Raw genomic sequence first — 19,022 nt, forward strand, 5'->3', positions numbered from 1 at the left:
AGACAAAAAGCTTCATTACATTTAAACCCAGAAGGCAAAGAAAATAGGCTTTAAATAAACAAGACTGTTTCATCAGACATTTAAAATAAAGACTATTACAAAAGCAAGTTGGACAGGAAACAGCGGCCAGTTTAATCTGCTGTTTACTTCTGAATAATCAGGAATAACCTAATGAAGTTTACTATATTCCTATATTCGCCTAGATGATTTAGTATTAATCAATACACTTGAAGGGACATGGTTCAGTTCAGTTTAATGCATTACCTGAAGAGGCGAGCGAAGGGTGATTACTTTATTCCCTTCTGCCGCGTCAATCTGCACCAAGACCGAGTCAGAATGACTGGCACTGGGATTCCGTACATTGTACAACTGCCGACCAGGCCTAGCAACAGGGACTTTCGCAACTTCTGTGTATCCATGAGGTACTAAGGCAGAGCATAAGTAAGAGGCATTCCAAATATTCATTTAACTATATTTCTCTTAGAATAATCATCAGTGTCAAAATAATGACGAGTATTCTCCCTCATGCCTAGAAATGACCATGCAATATGCTTGTCGAAGACACAGGAACTAACAAAGAAAGAAAACTAGATATCATAAATACTTTGGACCCAAAATAATCTCTCTTGGGGTTTTGAATGTATTAAACCAACAACACCCAGCCGGTGTTGCTCAGTGGTTGAGCATCCACCTATGGTCCCAGAGATGGAGGTTTGATTCCCGGTCAGGACACACGCCCGGGTTTTGGGCTCAATCCCCAGGAGGGGGCCTGCAGGAGGCAGCTGATAATGACTCTCACCGCTGATGTTTCTATCTTTCTCTCTCTCCCTGAAATCAATAAAGATATATAAAACAAAGATAACAAAAAAAACACAAAATCCGTTTGTTCCTAATTCCCTCAACTATATAGAAACTATGTTGCATTTTCTTTGTAAGGGTGATAATCACTATCAATATTTTAGGACTTCTGAATACCGTCACTTTTCTTTCCTCATTGAACTCCCATCCTTTTTCAAACATACCACACACTATATTGTTTAAAAACAAGAAATAATCTAGTTTCTAAGGTAATTTTTAAATTAAGTTTAATTTTCTCAAGTTTAAAGGATGAAAACAAGAGACAAGTTTATCAAATATTTGTTTCAAGCCTTTAGAAATGTCTCCAAATGCATCTTCAACAAAATAATTTTTCCATATTTTGTCAAAAATAAACCCACACCAACAATTCCAAGATGCCCCTAATATATCACCTCACTTAAATGTGGAATCTAATGAACAGAATAAACCAGAGGCATGGCTACATGGAACAGACTGACAGCTGTCAGAGGGGAGAGGGTGGGGGGGACTGGATGAAAGAAGGTGAGATTAGCCAAAGAGCATATATGCATAATCCATGGACACAGACAAGTGTGGTGATGGCCAGAGGGAAGAGGGGGCAGGGGCTGGGTGGAGGTGGGTAAAGCAGGGTGGGGGGCAAAGGGGGACATCTGTACTAATGTCAACAATAAAAATAAAGTTATAAAATAATACATAAATAAATACAGCATACCAAAGGTCAGAGTGAAGAAGGAGCTTTCTTGACGGCTCAATATAGATAGTTTCCCTTGATGTGAAGGTGCCACGCTGCCATATTCCAATTCCAAATTCTGACCAGCATCAACATCATAAATACCACTTTTCTCAGGGAAGCCCATTACTCTGAGATTATGATTGGGCTGCACCTGAGTGAGAACACCCAGAGCATTTCTTACTGTAAAAGGAGCCTTGTCTTTTAAAGAGTAGTCAAAAGTAGAAGCAGTGCCTTCTGAAAAACCCTGAAAAGGTAAGAACGCAAAGTTTTTGCAAGATGCAAATTTTTAAAAAATTACACTATGACTACATGCTTTAGAAACTACTTTTGATTACAAACAAAATAATCCACATTTCAATTTAAAATTCCACTTGAAATATTCCAAGCAAAAAACAAACATACTTTTGCTAAATTACTGAAAACATTAAGACAACTTTTGGATATTGTTATATTCATTGTATCTCCTGAAGAAATATGAATTGCTGTTTGTGGCTCAGGAATAACAATAAAATCATCTCCTGGCATCAGACTTTTATCCTGGACTGGATTCTTCTTTACCTATGAGGATAAATAACATAACAAGTTTAAGTTACTAGCCAATTAATAATAAAATTAAAATATTCTCAATAGAGTTAAATTCTCCTAAACTAATCACTTTATATTAAGGTTCCCCAAGTCTCATTTTCAAACTGTTCAGTGCTTCACTTTGACTTAGCACAGATCAGCTTGCTTTCTTTCAGTGTGTAGTCAAGTGCAGGGAGAAATGTTTAGAACTGTGCCATGAAAGCACTCAGTCAGCTGCAATATTTATCTCCTGTGCACTCCCCAGAGCAAGGTATTACCCAGTGTTGCCTGACTAATTGGTTGTTGAGCAATCTAAGATGACCCTGAAGTCTAAACAGCCTTCTTGGAGTTAATATCTGGAATTCCTTCTATTTTTTTACCGCTAACACCTACAAATAAGTGATATGATAAGCTTTCAACCAGCTACCAGACTTTATCACAGCTTTTATTCTGATAGCATTTCAAAAGCCTTATAAAACATTCTTTGTTAGCCTGCTATTTCAGAGAGAGATAAGTCATAAACATTACTTCTACTTTACTGAGAGGAAATTGGGACAACTGTCAAGTGACTGCCCGTCTTTAAAATAAGAATCTGTTGCAAAAGGTAAGATTTCCTTCTTTTTTATGGCCAAGTAGTATTCCATTATATAAATGTACCACAGGGTTTTTTTTGGTTTTTTTAAATTTGATTTATTTTAAATATATCTTTATTGATTTCAGAGAGAGGAAGGGAAAGGGAGAGGGAGAGATAGAAACATCAATGATGAGAGAGTCATTGACTGGCTGCCTCCTGCACACCCCCAACTGGGGATCGAGCTCACAACCCGGGCATGTGCCCTGACTGGGAATCGAACTGTGATCTCCTGGATCCTAGATCGATGCTCAACTACTGAGCCACACCCGGGCAGGCCCACAGTTTTTTTTCATTCACTCATCTACTGATGGGCACTTGGGCTGTTCCCAGATCTTGGCTAATAACCTTTTGTGACAGCATGCATGGGCCTGGAGAATGTTATGCTAACTGAAATAAGCCAGTCAGGGAAAGATAAACACCATGTGATCTCACTTATATGTGGAATCTAATGAAAAAAATAATTTAACAAAGAAAACAAAAACAGAAGCATAGATACATAGAACAGACTGACAGCTGTCAGAGGGGAGGAGGGTTTGGGGGCTAAGAAAAACATGAAGGAATCAAGCAAAAAAAAAAACACCAATAGACACAGACGACAGTATGGTGACAGCCAGAGGGAAAGGGGAATGGGGGAGGTGGAAGAGGGTAAAGGGGGGATAAATGCAGAAAGAAAGAGGCTTTACTTTGGATGATGTACACACTATGCAATGTGCAGATGTTTTCGTTGAGTTGTATACTTGAAACCTGTATGGTTTTGTTAATGTCACCCCTATACACTCAATAAAAAAATAAAATTAAAATAAAAACTTAATCATGGACACAGATTATAGTGTGGTGATTGCAGGGGGAGGCAGGGAAGGGGAGGTGGAGGAGGGTATAAGAGAAATAAATGCTGATGGATGGAGACTTGACTTGGGGTGGTGAACACATAATACAGTGTACAGATGATGTGTTGTAGAATTGTGCACCTGAAACCTGTATAATTTTGCTAACCAGTGTCATCCCAATAAATTCAATAAAAATAAAATAAATAAAACTATAAATAAATACATAAATAAATAATGAAATAAGAATCTGTTGAGTCCGTTCTAGTGCCTCACACTTCAGGCTGCTGGAGAGGTGTGCTGTAAAATTTCTTAAGGGTGAATAATTCATGATCCTCTTAATCTAGAAAAAGTTACTTTGGTTTCTAGATTTCTGAAATGTTCTCAAGGAGGACCATAAGGAGATAACACAAAAGATTTCATGAACTAGAACAGCAGTTCTCAAGTCGTTAGGATCCCAAAGAGCTTCATTTTATGTGGATTATATCTATCAATATGTACTGTATTAAAAACTAAGGCTTACTGCTCTCCACCTTTTGGCTAAGACCAAGTATAGAAACTAAAACTGAGAAAATTTTTAAATATTCACTTAAAAATAGCAATTATAAGTTAACATCAATAATATTTTAATACAAAGTAACTATTAAAACTATACAGTGAGAAGAAGGACACTGACAAATTTCTTTAGTGCCTGCCCTACCAGAAGACAGGTGGATTCTCATTTTTCCTTCTGCTTTCATTCTGTTGCGATATCATTTAGTATGGGGAAAATTCCATTGTATGTTCATGAGAGAATGAGAAAAACAATGGTATGTAATGTCTGAGTATAATTATGAAAAGAGTTTTGACCCCCCGCATGGACTCCCTAAAATGACTTCAAAGATCCTAGAGCACATCTTGAAAATCACTGTATTAAAGCATACAAAGAAATGTACACAGTGTCTTTCTACACAAAGATATGTTTTCCTTACATCAAGCCTTAAATTCCATTGTCTCTTCCCCTCCACTCTCTCAATCAGTGGCTCCCAAACAGCATGGGTTTCATTGTAATAGTGAACCTGAAAAGGCACAGAATTATAATGAGAGTCTTTCAACTTTAACCTCGTACTTCTATAATCAGCAGAAAAAAATATTAAGTAATCAATGTTATATGTCAATAACCATTTTAACAACACACCTAAAGACACAAAGAATATATATAAAGACGGTGCATTTTCCTTTACTCTAATACTTCATTGCCAAAAACAAATTATTTATCCAAGGCACCTTTAAAAACTAATGACAAAATAAATAATACCACAAATCAATAAATTAACTGTTAGAATCCATTCATATATATACTTGCTATGGCCATGCACAAACCAAAAAAGCTCACATCTTAGTTCCATAATTATACTTTTGAAAAGCTGGTTTTGGAGATTCTAAATGATGTGGTCATACCTCTAGTGTCATGTCAGCAGAAGCAGCCATGAGGGAAGTCCAGTTTTTAATATTTCCTGAAAACTTTGATTCCGCCAATAATAAAGGTACAGTTTGATGACCAAGTCCACATTCTAAGGTAACTTGAATTGATTCTACAGCAACAGCACAATTTTCCTCTATCAATGGATGGTCAACGTCTTTGAAAGTTTCTGTTATTTCTGTTGCCATGTCAATACCAAGAAACCAAGAGTTATAATCACTAATAGATTTGACATCCCAAAGATTTTCTGTTTCCTTAGATGCATCTTTGAATTCATCTTCTTTTGTCTTTGGAGACATAGCAGCCATGATTGTCATCACGGTATTAAGAATTATGGGTGAAATCTTTAAAAAAGAAAACAGAAAAATTTTTAGAATAAACTCCAAGATAAGAAGAATTACTACAAAATACAGAAGTTTAAAAGTAACTAATTAAGATTTTAAATATACTAAGTTCCTAACTTAGTAAGAAAACAGAGAGAACACACAACATCATGTGTCAAGTCAACTAACCCCATAGCAATAATTTTTGCTCACGTTACTCTGGAATTAAGTAACTAATGTTATACATCAATTGTCAAAACCTAAAGTTACACTGATCATTTCAGAGTAAAACTGTGTTATGTGACCTGAAAAATGCAGAAGTGTAATTGAAGTTTTCATTTTCAATCAGCTGCATTAACTAAATCGAAGTGTGTGATCCTCATCAAGATTTATAATTGGTTTTCATTTGTCTTATTGAAACAGGAAGCCAGAGAATCACCATGATCCCCTTTCCCATACCCCAAGATTTGCAAATTCTACCTCTTATCTTTGAATAGTATATTTGCTCGCCAGTTCATTCCGATCACTGTGCCTTAGTTCTACACTAATGATGTCTTCTGTATCCAGCCAGTACCCTCTCAACCCACCCTCCACACTTCCATCAGCATGGTTTTTCTAAAACCCAAATCTGGGCATGTCATTCCTATGCCTAAAATCTTCAATAACTTCCCATAACTTTCAGGATAAAATTCAAACTCTCTTTAGCTTAGGATACAAAGTTCTTTGTGACCTTATATCTAATCTGGCAATTTTCAACTAGTGTGCCGAAAGAATTTTTAAAATATGCAATACCTGACTATTTAGTCAGGGGCACTGACCTCTTTTTCCTTAGATTGTCAAATAAAAAAAATGACAGCAGTCAATACAACAATAGCTGTCCAGTGTGAATAAACCAAATTATACTTGTTTTTTTTGTCAGACTGGTGAAAAATACATTTTTTGCTGTGTGTAGAATTTTAGTAATTAGTTTATGTGTGCCATGAGATGAAAAAGGCTGAAAATCGCTGACCTAATCAATTATCTAGCCAAGATTTCCCAAAGACTGAGGGACACTGGATTAAGTAAGTTAAGTGGATTCTCTTATTGTTCATTCTCACAACCCTTACTTGTTTAATATGCTAAAGAGATATGACTGTTTCGCCAAAAGAAGGATCTAATATGTACTGCTTCCCTAACTTACCTGTCAAATTAATTCTTTTTTTGTTGTTGTTATACCTTATTAATGTCACCTAAAACTAGTGCTTTCAATCCTATAGTTCCTTCACACCGTCCTCTCTAGCCATATGGGCACCCCTCTAAGTCCTTAAAGGATTTTTCACACTTCTGCCTTGGTGTATATTGTCAGTTTTGTATGGATAACCCCTCCCCTCTCTCTCCATCTAACCTCCCTCAGGTTTTCAAAGCTCAGGTAAGTAGCCCCACTTGCAGACAGCTTTCCCAGATGCCCACGTCTGAGTCAGAGGACCCTACTTGTGCTCCCACAGCTCCTTGTGCATGCCTCTAGCACTGAAAGCTGGAGTCACTGATTTACTGCGTTCTCTCTCATCTGTCATTAAGCTTTTTGATGGCAGGGACCATCTATCAGATTTTCTATACCATAATAAGAGCTCAAAAAATGTTTGTTGACTAAATAAATAAGTTGATATACAAAGAAACGGAAAGACAATGCCCCCTAGCATTTTAGACAAAGTGCATACAAATTCAGTTTCCCCCTCATTTACTATTTTAAGTCTTTAAAAAAGTAAATCTGTTAACAAAACAGAATCTAAACTATCCAGTATTTTAAAATATTAAGAGAAAACTGCATTGTTATTTACATGGTAATTCAAATGACATTAGTTTGAGCATTGGTTTAATCACTATTGACTATTTACCCATATAGCAAAATTACTAGGAGAATTAGTATTAGCCACCTCAATTTTGTGTCCTTTGGACAGAAAGAGAAATAGATTTTGGAAATTATTCTATATCTTCCATTTATAACTGGTCATGAAGTCATACTTAAAGAATATGAATGCGAATGGAGAAAAGAGATTGCTTTTCCAATGCTTTAAATTTGAGAGCTTAAAAAAAAGTAAATCCTAATAATTTATTTCTAGCATACATCTGTCATTACAAATATTTTATAAGCCAAATAAAACAATCACATAATTATTACGATCAAATTATATATAAAAGCCTAAAAATAACTACTACAAATAAAATAATAAAAACCTCATTTTTCCTTCCTTCCTTCCCTTCTCGTCCCACACCATCTCTGCTCTCCCTCCAAACCCAATCTCCTCAACACACACATCAACTATAATTGATAAAAACTATCCTGATCATTTGTAGATATCTGAAAAAACTATTTCAAAGAAAGTAGGAACAAATATTTGCATTAAAGAAAAATGTATTTTATTTTTTATTTTAAATTTTTTTTTAATCCTCACCCAAGGATATGTTTAGAGAGAGGAAGAGAGGGGGAGAGAGAGAAAGAGAGGGGGAGAGAGGGAGAGGATGAGAGAAACGGATTGGTTGCCCCTGTCTGTGCCAGGGCCGGGGATCCAACCCTCAACCTAGGTGTGTGCCCTGACCAGAAATCGAACCCTTTTGGTGTATGGGACACTATTCCAACCAATTGAGCCACGTGGCCAGGGCAAAAAATGTATTTTAATGTTAAAGATATTTATTGATTACAGAATATATGACTAGCATAACGGTCTAGTTATGAGACATCAAAAGATATTGTTAGAAAAATAATAATTAATTTTCACCCAAATAATATGATAGGCACTAACCTTAATTATAAATTCTCCAACTACAATATTTATATTTTGTTTTCCTGAAACCCATGTACATTTTTCCATAAATAGAGAACAGGGCTGTAATACCTAGAAACAAATAAATGAAATTCACATTTTCTTAGTAATAGAACTGTTATATATGTAACACACACAAGAACATCTTACTTCATGTGAGATTTTAACTGTAGTCTCCTACTAAAAGCAAAAAGGCAAATTAGCTGAGAATCTCTTATGAGAGCTCTTCTAAACTAATGCAAGTCTATGAACATTGTTAAAGAACTTTAAGCAGTTCTGATCAATTCCTTTATGATAAATTCTTAACTAATGATGCACATTTACTATTAGAAATTAAAATGTTTCCTTTTCTTAAATATCTTCTAAATGATGCCCACTGTAAAGGCTACTTATAAGATATCTATAAATATGAGCTAAAGACTATGGTAAGATCTTACATTTGTAAACAGGTACATGAGGAAATGAAATTATGTCATTATAATTTTTATGACCGTTAAATCACTTGAAAAATTTTTTTCAACAAATAGTTCTGTTAACACCTTTAAAAAAGGACTATGGTAAGGTAAGTAAACAGTTTCCAGATTGCTTAATATAAGGTCAGCCTTGAATATAATAAGGTCTTTACTAGAATAAATTTCAAATCTTCAAACTTCATTTACTAAAACTATGAAGCCCATTTTCTCATGTGTCTTTAACAAAACAAATAAAATAGCCTTGTACCTGAACTGAATGGGGAAATTAGTACTACATAAAATTTCATTTTAAAAACATTAGGATGAGCTTTTAATGGAGTGATTAATAGATCTTTCTGTGACATGTTAAAAGAAGATGACCTGGCTAAAGAATGTTTCATGATAAAGTATAGACTAAGCCTAGCACTGCATTTCTTTATATAAGCCACTTTGCCCAAAGATAGTTTTAGTTTAAAACACTGTAAGTGGGTCACATAATATAGTAATCTTCTTTAACATAAAATTATCAACTTAACATTAAAAAATAATTAATTAACTAAAATAATATTTTTTTAATTATGTGAAAATATAATTGAATAAAACTTTTAATACAGCAAACATAATCTCTACTGGTCACACATAACTCCAACTGAAATTTTTTGTTATAAACTTTGAGATTTTAATATTCATTCAATGGATTTACTTTAGTGAACAAAAGACACAGCTGAAAAAGAACATCGATTTGCACTAAAATTCAGGTAAGTTTCAACAGAAGATGGTATAATGAAAAGAAAACCAGACTGGAGGTAGTCCCAGTTCTGTCACCAGCAGCCATGGCTAAATCATTTAACATCTTCGGAATTTACCATACTTGTCTGTAAAATCTCAGGTTTGTAGTCAATAATCTCCACAGTTCTACAGAGTTCTCTCATTCTAGGATTCTATGAATCAACCACTGCTGCCATTCTTCGATCTAAGCTTAAAAATATAAGGGAATTCTTACTGTGGTAATGTTTTTTCCTCTCTTTTCTCTGAGGAAAGGGCAAGCAAGCACTTTAAGATCTCTCACAGAAGCCTCCATTATCTGTTCAAGTTTGGATGTTGATAGAGAGAGGTCACATTGGAATGAGGTTGTCAGAGCAGGAGCATCCGCCTTTGTCAAGTTGGCAACAAATACCACTTCTGGATCTGTGATCCTGGCCTTTAAAGTCATATTTGGTCTTACAGAGTCATCTGAAGAAACAACAATAGGAACCAAAAAAGCTATAGTCATGTAAATCTTGTCACTTGAATACTGTTTATTGTTGCTAAATTGTTTCTAATATCCTACTTTAATGGATATGCTAAAGTTAACAATATTAATAATTAATTGACTGATGCATACTAATAAATGATTAACAAATGCTAATGGAGCAAAATAATGCAAGCTGATCCCTCTCACCAGAAGACCATTCCCACTCTGTCCTGGCAGGAATATTCTTGTTTTGAAGTTTTTTATGTCAGACTTAAGGTGTGTGCACGTATATATGTGTGTATATTAGGTTATGTTTCAGGGGCAAGGAGGGGAAAACAGAAGGCAAGAATCTCAGGAAGAGGATAAGAGATTATGATAAAGCAGACAGAACATAATGTGTGTTTACATTGAGTTTTTTGCCATAAAGTACATAGTGTCTTACAATCTATACCATAAATACATTAAATGTATGTATGAATACAAAGATATGATTACTATTTACTGAAGGTAAATGGAAAAATAAATTCTGACCCTGCCAGTAAATGGTAGTTTTCCAATCTTACTGAGTTACACATTAGAAAGAAAAATGCCTGACCTTAGATGATTATAACGTAACTTAGAAATGACTGATCTACTTGGTAATGCTGGAATAAACAATGAATACAGCAGGAAGTGGTTTCATTGTACACAAAGACCAGACATTTGCAAACATTTCACTGAGTTAAAGGAGTCTAAGGTAATGTCCAGCGGCATCATGCTATTCTCCAATACCCCACCTTCTGTTTTTATCTGTTCAATTGCTCTTCAATATGCAATAATTCTTCCAAATATTTTCTTTAAATAAAAGTTCCCTTTTATAATGAGGGGAACCACAGACACAAGTTAATTCACTCACTCTACTTCTAAATGAGTAAAGAACTGTTAATGCAGAGCTGGGAGCCGAAATTTCCTGGCTCCTAATCCTATATATATTTCTGCTCTTACCTGTTTCTTAAAAATCTATGCTTACTAAAATTTTTCTAAAAAATATGTTTAAATTTGAAAGAGTAATTTTACATTCTTAAATTTTCCACTTCTCTTTTTGCCTACTTGTAATTTTTGTTAAAATATACAACTTGTCATCTATGACAGATAAACTCTGCTAACCTTTTTCTATCTTGTTTGCTGCAGAAGTCTGTCGTAGTGGGATCTGTACTTCTTTTGCCATATTTTCCGGACTTTGAGGCATAGCTTTGATAAAGAAATCTGCCACAGTCATCAGAAATTCCACACTGGCACATACATACAGCTTGTCAAGAACAGCATCAAGATGATTTCTTCCATCTTTGCCTTGCTTGTAACTTACATCAATCATAGAACTGTTGGTATCTTGATCGTTCTTCCTATCAATCATTCTGAAAAAATATGCATTCATTATTTTATTCCTGCTAACCTAATTAAAAAGATGAAAATTTTCATAAATATATATACACACACACACGTATATATATATGTATATATATATAAAATCTTTCTTTCACCTTACAGTTTCTAGTCTGAACAGAAAACGGGCCACTGTTAACTAGAGTCTGATTAGCTAATTAGCATTCAAGACATGGTCTTTTTATCTCTACAGCAAGATTCAAGTTATTGGGCAATTACAGGATATTTTATCATTATAATGCAATACTAGAAAAACAAATTAATAACTGTTGAAAGAAATTTCAGCAATTAACTAACACATTAATGTGGTCCCACAAAATTTCAGAGACACCTCTTTAGATTATTTTACAAAATAAAACCTCATCCTTATCTCCAAAGATCATCTTAGACAAGTTGGGTCCAAAAGTATTCAATACAATTCAAATCAGCCAGTGTTCATCAATTGACTGCAATGACAGTTCCCACACAGGACATGTGCTAGAAAGAGCAGACTACCAAAAAGATGATGGCCTTTGATCACCGTTGCCTAGACAGCTGTGGATAGCTACCTCAAATACAAAATGTGAAAACCAGAAAAGCTGGATGCATGATAGCATTAATTTCTTATTCATCTCTTAGAAAAACAAAGGGCTGAGAAGAATCCAGTAGGTATTCAATGGAGTCTGAGTGTAGGTAACAGCATAGTTTTTTTTCAAAAAAATCAACTAAGGACAAAAATACTGTCTCATTATTTGGGAAAGAAATAAAAATATCCTTAAGCTATTAAAGTTACACATTTCTCACTTTATAGCAGGCTTACATAAGTTAATCTTTCAAAAATGGGTTGATAATATGAAAATGCTAGGGATTCCATTTCTATCAAAACTTGGAAAAAAACTTCACAGAACTTACAAACAAAATAAATATGACAAAGAAAATTTACATATAATGTTAAGGCTTTTTTAAAAGATTCTGCCTACTAGGAACAATTTTAAAAAATATATTACCAATGGACCACCCCAGTGGATTTTACTATTAAATTTCTTACATACTCTTGGTTCCTGCTTTTAAGACAGTACTCCATTTTATTATTAAACTGCCCTTTAATTCAAACTTTAAAGCAATTAAATCTGACATCAGCACCACCTCTTGATACTCTTCCAATTGCAGTATGACCAAAGACCTCTTCTGATAACCCCAAGCCTAGTAATCAATGCCTGGTAGCAATGTCGGGTGTAACGCCAACCTTAAATAATGTACAGAAAATTCAGAGATGACAAACCTTGATGTTGCTCTCTCAATGCCTTCTCTGAGATCATCAAGGGTGCATGTCTTAAGTTTAATGCCGACATTCATGGAGCCATCCTTAAACATCTTCCCTGAGGAGGCCATAAGATGTAGTCTGAGTTCACCAAGCCGGAAACTGTCATTATGAAATGAAAGTTTGGACTCCTGTGGTGTATTTTTCAAGCAAAAGAATCAATTATCTTTAAATATTATGTAATTATTTATAAACATATTTCTTAATTAAGAAATTAAAGGCAAATCAATATCACAAATTTTAAAAGAATGCGTGTTAAAACACAAAAAACAGAACAGAGAATAATATTCATGTTTGTGAGTATATATATATATATATATATATGTATATATATATATATACACACACAAATAAATACATATATATGTGTGCTGATCTTCAACAATAGTTAATATATAAAAATGTATCATTTCAATGCAGGTAAAAATAATCAGAAAATATTTTTGTCAATCAATCATTCTTACTAATAAATGTTTAATGAGCTCTTCTGTAAAAAACACCATGAAAGGAACTATGAGGTTTACTAGGAAAGGATAAGGCATGGTAGTGAGTTAGTGAGCTTATACCCTAATTGAAAAAACAAACAAAAACAAATAAAAGAAGACACAGATTCTAAAGCTGGGCAACCAATAGAATGATGGTGCCTTAAGTAAAATGAAGAATACTTTTAACTATTCATTTTCCAGAAGGTAATTTTGATCTTTTAATTAACATTAAACATTAGAAATTAAGGCAGTTCACTGTAAAAATGATAGATACTAGCCAAGGCTCAACAGTAACAATATGTGAATATTGTATAGTATTTAGAAAATAATATAAAACGTAAGATAGCATATAAATGGACAATAACAACAGATTTAATACCCATAATCAGGACATATTATGGGTATTAATCAATATAAACTTTAGGTATTATCATGTAGCATATGTATTATGAGTATTATATGACATAATTAATTGACATAACCAAAAATACTTATTAAAAGACACTACATAATAAAAAAATAGCTTTCGAAAATACCACTGATACATTATTTAGTTCAAATAATTATGGTACTCGACCTTGGTTCTTCAATTCATTAATGAGTATCCTGAAAACATAACTACTACATATAAAATTTACTCAATAGAAACATAATTAACACTTATATATCATAAATAATCATAAAATTTAAAAATATTCCTCTAAGGTTACAAAGCCACTACTAAATTATTCCCCTTAAATAGTTATATATGCATATGTATCTAGCTATACAATAAAATTGTGCATATAATTAATTAGTCATTTATAGGGTATGCCCCAAAAATGTATACACATACAATTTTTGATAGCTCAATTGATGTTTCTTTCTTTTCAGATTTAACCCATTGGAATTAATAATTATTAAAAGTTTCAAAGTGTGTATATGTTTTTTTGGGACACTATAAGATTCTTCTACAAATGATAAATTTAAGTGTTCTAGTGCTGATATTACTTAGCAAAAAAATTAAAAATTTTCCCTTGCGTAGTAATATTAAAAACACTACAAAGTGAAGTCAGAGAGCAGCAAGACCAATGTATATTCTGTAGTCCAAATAGAATTTCATAGACATACTAATTTTCTTATGAATGGACATATCAAAAAATGCCAATACTCTAGAATTCAATAAAGAGCTGAGGATTTGTTTCTAAATACAGAAATTCAGTACATACCTTGTTGATATCATTGTTATAAAGAATAATGGAAAGAGATTCAAAGTGAAAGTCAAATTGCAGAGTGACACTCTGTTCCATAGAAAGCTTTGACTTTGCCAAATCTTGTTCTGATGGTTCAAACATAAATATGAAAATTAAAAAACTTTTATGTAGGTGTATGATTTTAATTATATTTTAAAAGCTGGGATAATTTATTATTCTAAATTTATATCACACTTTCTAGAATTATTTAAATCATATTGTGAGACAATAAAAATGCCTATGATTTATTCCATTTATATTTAGTACAGGGCAAAATAACAGAGGCAGATTATCCACTTTTTGTTTTTTAAAAAAAGAAGGGGTCTTGCAAAGATTATCAAGATAAATTCTTTTAAAAGCCCCTCCAGAGCAAGACTACTTATTATAGAGTAATTTTTAATTATCAAAGCATTTCAAGTAACTGGTTTCAAGCCATTTTCAAGAGATTATGACACGAGGTATAGAAAAGTAAAATACTTTGTCTTAGAACAGACAAATAGTAACAGATCCTCTGCTGGCATAGTTCACTTCTTACTATCTTCAATTAGCCTATCACCCAATCCATTACCTTTACGAGAACAGAATGTAACTCAAAGGCAGAGTCAAAGAGCTCACATATAATACGGGGCAGGGAGTCATTGGAATTCTGAGGGAACAAAAAGAGACTTCAAGAGGTAACTTAGTCTTCTCCTTCATCTTTAGGCAGAAATTTTTTAGACAGATACAACTAGATATTGCTTTCAATCACTCTTATAAAGTGATTCTATAATCTCTTTTGAGGATTGATTCTATTCTTTGATCATTTATAGAAAAGTCTGTTCTTAAAGTTACTGTAACAGCAATCACTGCATAACTTTAGTTACATAAAGTCTTCTCTAAGTTGAAAAACGCTGGGGTTTTTCCTTTACTTCTCTGAAAATAATTTATATTCCAATCTTCACTATCTTTGCAGCTTTCATCTGAACTCACAAGTTCTCCAAAGTACATTAACCAAATAGCCAGAAACAGACACTGTACACAACTGACCACAGCTGAACATAATGAGACCACGAATCACATAACGCTTGCCTGCTATATCTTACTCATCTGTACATAGTTCTTGTCTAACCATAGCAACAGCCTGCACATCTAGCATTTGTCTAAACAATGGCATGAAGCCAACCTGGGGAGAAGATGCTGACCTCACCAAGTTCATATAGCACTCATACCTTTCCACCTGAACCAAAAACCTTATTTTGCACACTGTTCTAATCTTTTGTTTTGTTATCTCAAAACACACTGGTCCTAACTACAGCCAAAGCAGTGTTGGTATGGTATTATTAAAGGGCAGTTTTACAGGTATAATAGCTGATGATAAACGCATCATAAAAGCATAGTAGTCTAAGGACATTTATGATAAGGGAAGGGAACATTTCATCTCTTTTTAGCTATGGAAATATTAACCCATTCAAAGTCTAATAAAACATAATGTTCATATCAATAAAATAAAATGATGAGAGAGAAATTATATTCTATATAACTATTTAATAAAGCAAAAGGAATCTTATATTTTAGAAAAATAAACCTTTAAAAACGGCTGAGTTTACTAAGGTTCAGTGCTCTTAGAAGATTCAATTTAATAACCTGGAAAATTCCCTTATTTATCTGACCATATCATTCTCCAATAAAGCCAGGTAAATAAAGCTGTTGCTACACAAGAATACCTTCCTTTCTCATGGGCCAGTCATCTGAACATGATAACAAGGTCCTTTTCTCTCTTATTTAGGGACCTTACTATGCTGCATGCCTAATTTGCTATTTCTCTCAAGATATACCACCTCAGTGCCTCTGAGTTCAGCAAATTCAGCTTTCACAAGTAAATGGCAAACACACCTCATGAAGGCAACAACAGGTAGCTACTTCCCTTACAGTAGACACTGAGCATATCTCCTTCCCCTGGGAGATTTTCCACAGTAAATAATATAATACTGAATCCGTTCATACCACATTATGCTAGACAATGAAAAAAACACTAAATATAAATATGTCATTAATGCTAATTTTTCTCCATAATCAGAGCAAAAATCTTCATCAATTTATACCTTTGAGGTGGTCAGGTCCACTCAAAACATCTTTTCTTACTCTTACAATCTCCTGGGTAGATTGTGTAGGGCTTGGCTGTGAAGAAGCTTCTCCAAGATTTTCCAGCAAAATTTTCATTAAAACTGTTAAATCATCTTCACTAAGAGCAACCTAGAAACCAACAATAAGTTGTTGTTAACATAAAGTTAAAAAAAATAAAAATTAAAATTAAAATAAAAAAAAGCAGAATATCATATCTGTTTTAATTTATGGTTACACAAATTAACTGACTTCATTTAACTTTAAAAATAAAGTTAGTTTATTCTCCACATATTTGTGGGTTTTTCACTTTCTTTTTGCAGTTGATTTCTAATTTCAAAGCACTGTGGTCAGAGAATATGCTTGGTATAATTTCAATCTTCTTAAATTTGTTGAGGCTAGTTTTGTGTCTCAGCATATGGTCTACCCTTGAGAATGTTCCATGTGCACTGGAGAAGAATGTGTAATCTGATGTTCTGGGAAGAAAGCATCTGTAAATGTCAATTACATCCATTTGGTCTAATGTGCCATTTAAGGCTGATATTTCTTTATTGATTTTCTGTTTGGATGATCCATCTATAGTTAATTGGGGTATTCAGGTCCACTACTGTGATTGTGTTTTTGTCAGTGTCTCCTTTTAGTTCTGTTACAAGTTGCTTTATATATTTCGGTGCTCCCTGACTGGGTACAAATATATTGAGAAGTGTTATGCTTTCTTATATTTACCACTATAAGTAATATAGAGCACTGTCCATTGGCTTCCTTGTTGTAAAATTTGAAATGATATAGAAATGCAACTCTTTTTTTCATTTTTATGTTTAGGATATACCCATTTTGCTTTGTACAGTTCTAGTTCCTTCACTTTACCTACCTTATAAGGTCCGTTATATGAATATACCATAATTTGACCCACATTCTCCTACTGATAGACACTTAGGTTTTACTTTTGCTTTCAATCTTTCATACAAATGGAAATTGGACAAATATTAGTCCTGAGATCTAGTATCTTAACAGTAAGGGAGAAATTAAGAGTCGCCCCAGGTCCTGTCCAAACACACCCAGCCTCAGCAGAGGGAACCACAAGCTTCAAACAGGATACTCAAGGCCAGTCACAAACAGCATCTGGCATTGGCCTGTACCAGAGACTATCCAAAAGACTGGGAGTCCTAGTAGATACCTAATACATAGAAAAAAATCCAAACAGGCAGCCAAAATGGGGAGACAAAAAACAAGCCCCAAATGAAAGAACAAAAGAATTTTCCAGAAGAAGAGCTAAATGAAATGGAGATAAGCAATCTATTAGATATAACATTCAGAATACTGATCATAAGGATACACAACAGCATGAGAAAAGAAATGGGAACTATGAAGGAAATTAAAAATGACATAGTAGAAATTGAAAAAAACAAAAACAAAAAAAAATTGGAAGGAATAAACAGCAGATTAGGAGAACCTGAAGATTGGATCAGCAAATTAGAAGACAGGGTAGAAAAAAATCACTCAGAGAACCAAAAAGAAAAAAATTTAAAAACAGGAGGACAGTTTAAGGGAGCTGTGGGACAACTTGAAGTGTAACAATATTTATATCATAGGATTCCCAGAAAAGGTAGAAAGTAAGCAAGGATTAGAAAACCTGTTTGAAGAAATAATGGCAGAAAACTTCCCTAACCTAGTCAAAGAAAAAATCACACAAGTTCAGGAAGCACAGAGAGTCCTAAGCAAGAAGAACCTAAAGAGGCGTACTCCCAGATACATCGTAATTGAAATGCCAAAAATACATGACAAAGAGAAAATCTTAAAGGCAGCAAGAGAAAAGTAATCTGTTACCTACAAAGGAGCTCCCATAAGGCTATCAACTGACTTCTCATCAGAAACTCTACAGGCCAGAATGGAATGGCATGAAGTATTCAAGGTAATGTAAAACAAGGATTTGAAACCAAGAATACTCTTTCCAGCAAGGCTATCATTCAAAATATATGGTGAAATAAAGAGCTTCCCAGACACACACAAAAAAGGCTAAAGGAGTTTATCACCTCAAAACCAGCATTGCAAGAAACGTTAAAGGAACTGCTGTAATAATAAGTTGAAATAGAAAGAGAAACATAAGTATAAAGAAATAAAATGTCAATAGATAAGTACCTGTCAATAATAACCTTAAATATAAATGGATGAAATGCTCTAATCAAAGAACATATGGCAGCTGAATGGATAAGAAAACAAGGCCCAAATATATGCTGTCTACAGGAGACTCACCTCAGAACAAAAGACTCACACAGGCTGAAAAAACAAAACAAAACCCCAACAACTTCTGGAGGACTTTAAAGGAGAGATGGAGACAGCAATACAGTCATAATAGAGGACTTTAACACCCCACTGACTTTACTGGATACATCTTCCAGACAAAAAAATCAACAAGAAAATAGTGATTCCAAATGACACACTAGATCACATGGATTTAACTGACATTTACAGAACATTCCACTCCAAAGCTGCAGCATAGGCATTTTCCTCAAGTGCACATGAGACATTCTCAAAGATAGACCACATGTTACGACACAAAAGAAGTCTTTACAAGTTCAAGAAGAATGAAATTGTATCAAGCATCTTCTCAGACATTTA

General features: G+C 33.8%; 1 protein-coding gene across 4 annotated transcripts in view; it reads right to left on the reverse strand.

The window, feature by feature from the left end:
* Positions 1-19,022, reverse strand: part of VPS13C (vacuolar protein sorting 13 homolog C) — a 165,423-nt gene that overhangs the window by 48,820 nt on the left and 97,581 nt on the right. For all 4 annotated transcript variants that reach the window (XM_081137882.1, XM_081137883.1, XM_081137884.1 and 1 more), the window contains 11 exons: positions 16,385-16,535; positions 14,280-14,389; positions 12,548-12,717; positions 11,011-11,258; positions 9,634-9,863; positions 8,158-8,250; positions 5,033-5,398; positions 4,564-4,650; positions 1,973-2,128; positions 1,550-1,814; positions 265-425 (listed from right to left, as the gene is read on the reverse strand). In XM_081137882.1, coding sequence (XP_080994008.1) covers positions 265-425; positions 1,550-1,814; positions 1,973-2,128; positions 4,564-4,650; positions 5,033-5,398; positions 8,158-8,250; positions 9,634-9,863; positions 11,011-11,258; positions 12,548-12,717; positions 14,280-14,389; positions 16,385-16,535 — 2,037 coding nt within the window. The remainder of the gene's footprint in view (positions 1-264; positions 426-1,549; positions 1,815-1,972; positions 2,129-4,563; positions 4,651-5,032; positions 5,399-8,157; positions 8,251-9,633; positions 9,864-11,010; positions 11,259-12,547; positions 12,718-14,279; positions 14,390-16,384; positions 16,536-19,022) is intronic.

Source organism: Miniopterus schreibersii, assembly GCF_964146895.1.
Source record: "Miniopterus schreibersii genome assembly, chromosome: 1".
In the NCBI taxonomy this organism is placed as follows: domain Eukaryota; kingdom Metazoa; phylum Chordata; class Mammalia; order Chiroptera; family Miniopteridae; genus Miniopterus; species Miniopterus schreibersii.